The sequence below is a fragment of the Macaca nemestrina genome, chromosome 4 (genome assembly GCF_043159975.1).
Source record: "Macaca nemestrina isolate mMacNem1 chromosome 4, mMacNem.hap1, whole genome shotgun sequence".
Lineage (NCBI taxonomy): Eukaryota > Metazoa > Chordata > Mammalia > Primates > Cercopithecidae > Macaca > Macaca nemestrina.
Genome location: NC_092128.1, coordinates 73,487,234 through 73,494,848, shown reverse-complemented (window position 1 = coordinate 73,494,848; position 7,615 = coordinate 73,487,234). Strand labels below are relative to the sequence as shown.

Below are 7,615 nucleotides of genomic sequence, written 5' to 3'. Positions count from 1 at the left end.
TTACAGCTCTGTAGCCTGTGGGACAGTCATGATTTCATTTCCTTCTTCCTGGACATTCTTTCTCTATACTTCCTTCCTGTGATTTCTCTCCTACTCAAACCTGCTGACAATCTGTGTTTTAAGCAACAGGAATTGTCCCCTACTGGTGATTTAATCATTAATTAAGTCAATAAGAATTCTGAATTATCCAATATAAACATTTTTTAAGCACCACTCTTGCCTGCTTTTAAAGTCAATTACATTGTCCAGACAATTTGTTAGTTGATATGACAGTTTCAAAGATGAACAGTGCTTCTGGTTTGGGAAATTTCCAATACAGCACTGAAATTAAGACTACCATAGACATTATAATAAGAGAAAGGAGAGTAATGTGAAATGACTTAGGATATACACAATATACTCTTGAGGTAGAAGAGGAGAGATAGTCTCATAAGAAGAGTAGGATTTCAAAGGGCTGAAATGGGATGGATTGGAGGGAGATTTCAGGTGGCGGGATGAGTATGACTAAATTCCAGATGGTGGGAAAATGTTGTCCACAGGAAGTATAATAATAGAGGACATTTATTAGCTTCTTCTTGTATACCCATTTGTGATCTAAGGGATTACGAGTATTCAGATCATCTATCCTAATCACTAGCTTTATACAAAAAAAAAAAAAAAAAAAGTGTTCAAAGAGTTGAAATCATTTGGTCATTTGTCCAAAGTTCTCAATGACAAGGAGGAAGAGTCGGGATTTTACCTTCAAATTGTTGGGCTTCAAAATCTGTCTCCAATGGTAAACTGAATGCCATAGCAAATACATACTTGGTATTTATTTTAATCAGAGAAAAGGGGATATACTGAACACTTCACTAAATAAATACTAACTTGCAGATGGAAAACTTCTAGAGACAAACCACAATTCAATAAACAAATAAATTGTAGTATGCCAGACAGTGACGGTGCTATGGAGGAAAATAGAGTGGGAGAGAGAGACAGGAAGCGCTTGGTGGAGGTTGGGAGGGCTGTATGGAGAGGGTTTTGTAAACTTAAATAAGAGGATAAAAAGCTTTTCTTGAGGACAAATAGATAAGAGATTCAGTAACTAATCCTGAAATCCCTTAATATTCAAAGCATATTTGATGAAGACACATGGTGGGGTATGATGCTGACCGTTCAGCCAGAAGCCCAGAGTCTTGACTGAAGAAATTTGTCAGGTGACTTCTCTGAAACTTTATTTTCTCCATTTCACAATGAAGGGGTTAGACAAGAGTCAATAGATACTTGTTGAGCATTTATAATGGTCAGAGTGGGAGGGCATGGTGCTAGGAACCAAACTTTGGTACAACTTTCAGACTCCCTTCCAGACCAAACAATAGATAATTTTAATGTTTTTTTTTTTTGTTTTAATGGATGACAGTCAATTAGTATTTCTGAGTATTCTGTTCACTGAAGTATACAAAATAGCACTGTAAATGTGAGACAGCAACAAGAAAAACACTGACAACAAAAGTGATTTCTGATTTGGGTAATTACAACTTGTCATTTTGTTACAGAAGCAGAGGCAAGTTATCTCTTAGTCATTAACACAATGGTAATGAAATGTGACTCATGCACACTCAGTAGGGTGCCAGAAGGACCTGATGTAGGTGATGGAGATTTCTCCCTCTTGTGTGCTCACCTTATTAAAGAAAAGACTGTGCTGTTGAGAGTCTTCATGAGGATAGGGTAAAATAGCATATATCTTAAAGGATTGTGGAAATTTTGTCTAGATCCTTTCTAAGTAAGTAATAGTACTAGTTAACCCTTATTGTATCTTACCATGGGTCAGGTAATAGGCTGAGTGTTATAGTTGGATTGATGTATTACTTAACCCCTATACAAAACAGAAGAGAGAACCATTATTATCTTCATCCTATGCTAGAAGAAACAAATTTAGAAAGAATTAAGTAGCTTATCCAAAGTGAGGTAGGCAGTACAGTGGCAAAGCCAGAACTGTCTGGCTCCTAAGTGTATGCTTATAACCATGAATCTGGTGCTGGTTAAATTCACTGTGCTCCGTGACCACAGACTGAACCCTCAACCCAGTTGGCATTCTGGGGAAAAGTCACAAGATTGGTTGATGTGTATATCAGAAAAATAAGCTTCCTAATTCCATAAGCAAGAGAAAGTTTGGGAAAGAAAATAGAAATTTATCCATAAAATTTCTGGGTGGAAAACTATAAGTGTTGAAAGGGAAGTGAAAAAAGCATAAAACATTTAGTATATGCTGATGACTCAGAAAGCTATAGAATCATTTAAAAAACATAGTTCTTTTTAAAGAACTTCAAGCAACATTTATTGGCAATTATGTGTTAAACTGTGTGCCAGATATGTTAAGAAAAAACATAGAATGAAGGGTTACAACACTCAATTTTTATTAAAAGTTTACATTTATAAATTTAAAAATTCACATACACGCTTAGTAGTACTATTATGTATGAGAAAAATCCATATTGTTATTAACATTTGAGATATCCTCAATGGCTTTTTTTTTTTTTTTTTGTATTATGAAATCACACAGCCTCCTTTGAGCTCCTTGAAGGGATTTTTGTCCTCTGGGATGCCCTTTACCAGTGGATCCTCGCCAGATCGTTCTTCGACGTAATCTCTTACTTCTTCACAACATTTGGAAACCTTAAGGGGAAGGAAAAAGGGATGACTCATTTTGTTTAAAACTGAATACTCCAAATGCCAAGAATTATTTATTACAATAAATTTTCAGGTTGTATATTTTCAGTATGATTCTCTCTGCTTTCTGCCAATGCATATGTACTTTGTAGGAAAGAAGAAAGTTGCAGCCTTCCCAATCCTTCTGGATATATCTCCAGACAAAGGAAAAACAGCTGGTCATGCTCCAGCTAAAGATTCCCAGCAGACACTGCCTCCAGCATTGAAGGAGACAAGACCCAGGAATCAGAACACAGCTGGCAACAGAAGTCAAGGGTGTCATCAGATTTCATATTGATTAAACCTTTTTCCTCATTCCAAAACTGTGACTCGTAAAGGTGGAAGAGAACGAATAATTATTAAATTCCAGGCTTATCACCATCCCTGAATTCTCAGAAGTATACACATGTAATTTTCCTTTACACTCATCTACAGTGATTGAGCATGGTGGTGCACTAGGTGAGCTCCAAGGGGTTAGGGACCTCTGGCTGATTTGTCCAATGTATCCCAGCCATCTAGAATAGCGGCTGGGTTCTTTAGTGGTCAGTGAATAATTTGCTGGACTGAATTATTCATGTTGTTTTTGATTTTGCTTTTCAATTATCTGCAACATTATAGTAATGATTTAGTAAAAAATCAGGCCTTTCAGCTACAGTCTGTTAGGTACCACTTAACGTGCCTTGTAGAGAGAGGTGATGTTCTATACATATGTAAATATACATATATATATGCACACACATGAAATCTAATTATTTAAACTCTTTTACCTTCAACTTGTTTGTTTTCAATTAGTGTATCTTTCATGATAGTAACACCATGCTACTTTATTTTTGTCAGTCTAATAAGTGGCCATACCATAAGTTATTTAACCAATTTACTGTTTTTTTTTTTTTTAAATGAAATCTTTGGGCCACTTTTATGTAAATTCCAAGGAACATTTGATATAAGACTTAAGATTAGTTTACAACTATGCAGACTTATTAATTACATATTAGAACAAATTATTTTCCACTGGGGCCAGGAAGCATTTGTCAGGTTAGGTTCTTCCTTCAAAGGATGATACTTGCAGATTTATACAACTTTTGAAATATGCATTAATTTAGATTCATTTTTTCCCCTCTTGCTCAGTGGTCCCACACTCTCCCCCTAAAAGTCACTATTTTTGCCTTCACCAGATGACAGGAACAGAGGTGTAAATTGTTCTCCTTAATTCAGTAGTCCATAAGGGGTTGGTTTTGAAGGTGCCTGGCTGGGATCTGCATATGTGAGAATGAAAGGAACAATAAATTACCTAAAATTATATATGTGTATAGGTTTAAAAATTATTTCAGTGAGGCTTAATATAAATATATGTAGTTTACATAGGATTGCAAGGCTCTTCTCATTTACTAGCTATTTAGTCTTAGTTAAGGTAATTCATCTAAGGTTCATTTACTACATAAAACACTATAAAATTACTACATAAATTACTTTTGCTACATAAATTTACTACATAAATTACTGTAAAATAGGAATAGCTACATTGGTTGCCTTAAATGCCTAACAGGTGCCTGGCACAAGAAGATGCACAATCAAATGATAACTATTTTTAGCTATTACTACAATGATTGTCTTTAGTCATTGCCTATTACATTGACTTATAGTCATTGCAAATCTGTCAGCTTTAGAAACTGGATGCAAAGACTTGTATTACTAAAAAAAAAATCAGTATAATATGAATCAGTCTGGTTCATAGAATCAATAATAATTTTAAGGTAATAATAACATAATGACATAAAGCACTTGCTATTACCAGGCATTGTTCTCAGAGCTTTGCGTATATTACCTTGTTTATTCCTCCCAATTATCCTCTGAATTAGATGCTATTACTATCGCTGTTTTGAAGAAACAGAGGCACAGGTAAGTTAGTTAACATAGATGAGGATTACACAGGCAGAAAGTTGTTGTGGAGAAAGAATCTGAGCTGGGAATATGGTTTCAGAGTATATCCACTTAACCACACTGTACTGATTACACGTCAGAGCTGGGGGCTCAGGACCTGGAAGTTCCATTTTATGTATAATATATGTATTATTATCTATTATATAGAGAAATAATATTTCTAGATATTACATATATATTTCTATATATTATATATATAATGTGTGTGTGTGTGTGTATATATCATATATATGTATCAGGCTGAACAATTGTGTCCCCTAAAAACTCATTTGTTGAACTCCTAACCCCCAAGGTGGGGTTTTTGGTAGGTGATTAGGTCATGATGACAGAACTCTCATAAATAGGATTACTGTCCTTATAAAAGAGACCCGAGAGAGCTTCCTCACTCCTATCACCAGGTAAGGACAAAATGAAAAGACAGGCATTCATGAAGGAGGGAGCAGGCCCTCACCAGACACTGAATCTGCTGGTTCCTTAATCTTGGATGCCCCAGCTTCCAGAACTGTGAGAAATACATTTCTATTGGTTGTAACTCACCAGTCTATGGTATTCTGGTACATCACCCTGAGGAGACTAAGAGAGTACATGTATATGTATGTGTATCTATATGCATGTGTGTTTGTGTGTGTATGTATATGGAGTTTTTACAGTCTGATATTAAATTGGTTTGACTTCCAAGAGCAGAGAGACATTGAATAATGGGGAAAAGGAACCCCAAAGCCTTATTAATGATGATGTAAGTGATGTTTACCCAAAATAAAAAGTCCAAGGTGAACTTACCACAAGTGAATAATAAACATGAAGACAACCACCTTGCCTACAAAACAATAATCCTGAGTACATAAATAATAAAACAGTTTTTGGATACTTCAACTTAAGAAGATAAAACTTTCCTTTATCCCAAAAGTTCATTTTATTTACCCTGAATTGTAAAAATAAGGACTTTAACTTGTTTGGTGTACGTTCTAAGCCTTAGTACTGATTTAATTTTATCTTTACAGGAAAACGTTTTGCCTATATGGAAAGGGCAACAGGGGAGTTTGAGATTATTATAAACATAGAAGAAGCCAAAAATCCCAGTTTTGACTGGGAGTAGGCATTTTGAACCAAGTATGAAGATAACACAAACTCCTTTTTTACTTTGTCCTGATAAAATGAGATGTTTTGAAAATATAAGGTTATTGTTACCACTTGTGGAGGTTTTGTTCTACTATTAATAATTTTCCTAAAATGAAGGGACCTAAAATACATATCTACATCCTCCAAGCTTTCATCACTGTTTGTTTGGTGGTTTAGTCCTTTGCCATTTCTTCTCCTTCTAATGGCAGTGAACTGTTGGTAACCCTTTCTAAGATTTGTCAGATGTTTTTAGGAGGAACCAGTGAGTTCTTATGTTTGAACTCATCTTTATTTGCCAAAGAAGAGTAGAATGTACTCATTTATTACTGACCATGACAGTGCAAAAGGGGATGACATCACAGCTTAAAGTATTGCAGCAATATCAAAATATTGTATCAAAATATCAATATCAAAATATTGCATTATAAAGAGAAGTTTAGAAAAGTAAAAGCAAAATGTCTATATTATTGTATGCACATATTTACTTTATTGTTTATCTAAAATATGGTTTTTGTCTCATATTCTCCTACTTTCTTTTTCTCTCTTTCTTTCTCTCTCTCTCTCTTTCTTTCTTTCTTTCTTTCTTTCTTTCTTTCTTTCTTTCTTTCTTTCTTTCTTTCTTTCTTTCTTTCTTTCTTTCTTTTTCTCTTTAAAAATGTAAAAGCATTCTTATCTTAGTGGTCATACAAAAAGAGACTAAGGATTGGGCTTGGCCAAAGGAAAATGGTTTGCCAACCTCTTTGATTTAGAATCTAAATCAAGAGATAGTTGTGATTGATTATCAATTTTCTTAATCTTTGATACATTTTTAGATGAACAATTTATTTGTAACTACATTTAGCCTTACCAGCCAATGTTTTCTAACCTGGTACCACCACAGTATCTCTAGCTTAAAATAAAATTCTAAAGAAAGCAGCAACTTACTAGCATTCTTTCCAGTGTCACTTCTTTCTTGAGCTGGTCAACTTCCATCTTCAATTTGTCCTTTTCTGTCAGGTCCTCAATATTGATTACTGGCATCTTTTTGCCTGCTGAAGGTGTAGAAGGTTAGCACCTACACATGAATTGCTGCAGTTATTTCAAATCAGTCTTAGCCAACAATTCCCTCAGCTCTTAACTTACAAAGTAAACTCTTCTTTGTTTTATTTTAAATATCCCACGACAACCAATTTCACATGAGCTCTCTCTCTTAACAATTGTAGCAATGCACACTAGTCTTGGGATTTTAAAGCTTCTTCCTAATCTTCACTAATATGATTAAGTCAAGCATTTGACCCTAAACACCTGTCAACAGGTTTGTTGGGAGGGGTGAGTTTAGTCAGTATATAATCTAAAATACTTAAAGCTGCTTCTTGCCCCTGGTCTTTCGTACAGTATAAAATTTGGGGTTTCCAATCCTTACTGTCAATTCCAAAACCCTCCACCACATGTTTTATGTCATTTAACTTAGTTTGAGGTCATTTGGAGGACGGGCCATTAATTCCCTAAATCTCTAGAGTATTTAACCTGGTATTAAAAGGGAACCATATAAAAAGTATCACTATAAGTTCATTATAAATAATGGATTGTTTAAATGTGTACCTAGTAAACAATGTTTGTTTTTGTTTGTTTGTTTTGTTTTGTTTTGTTTGAGATGGAGTCTCACTCTGTCACCCAGGCTGGAGTGCAGCGGCCTGATCTCAGCTCACTGCAAGCTCCGCCTCCCGGGTTTATGTCATTCTCCTGCCTCAGCCTCCCAAGTAGCTGGGACTACAGGAAACCGCCACCTCGCCCGGCTAGTTTTTTGTATTTTTTAGTAGAGACGGGGTTTCACCGTGTTAGCCAGTATGGTCTCAATCTCCTGACCTCAAGAGCCGCCAGTCTCAGC

At 35.3% G+C, this 7,615-nt stretch overlaps 1 protein-coding gene across 2 annotated transcripts; it reads right to left on the bottom strand.

Annotated features, from left to right (window-relative positions):
* Window positions 1–2,085: 2,085 nt before the first annotated feature.
* Window positions 2,086–6,946, bottom strand: LOC105475518 (G protein subunit gamma transducin 1). Of its 2 annotated transcripts, none has more exons than XM_011730847.3 (3): window positions 6,871–6,946; window positions 6,673–6,779; window positions 2,086–2,655 (listed from the first exon to the last, which is right to left on the bottom strand). In XM_011730847.3, exons 2-3 carry the CDS (start codon window positions 6,766–6,768, stop codon window positions 2,527–2,529), a joined length of 225 nt encoding a protein of 74 aa, XP_011729149.1. In that variant the 5' UTR covers window positions 6,769–6,779; window positions 6,871–6,946; the 3' UTR covers window positions 2,086–2,526. The 2 variants fall into 2 exon arrangements, with proteins under 2 accessions (XP_011729149.1, XP_024646705.1); XM_024790937.2 differs by having other exon boundaries at window positions 6,673–6,776.
* Between the last annotated feature and the right edge of the window lie 669 nt (window positions 6,947–7,615).

Coding starts and splice junctions, on each gene's coding strand:
- LOC105475518 (XM_011730847.3), bottom strand. CDS start 6,768: ATGCCAGTAATCAATATTGAGGACCTGACAGAAAAGGACAAATTGAAG. Junction 2,656..6,672: donor TGACACTGGAAAGAATGCTA/GTAAGTTGCTGC, acceptor CTTCCCCTTAAG/GTTTCCAAATGTTGTGAAGA.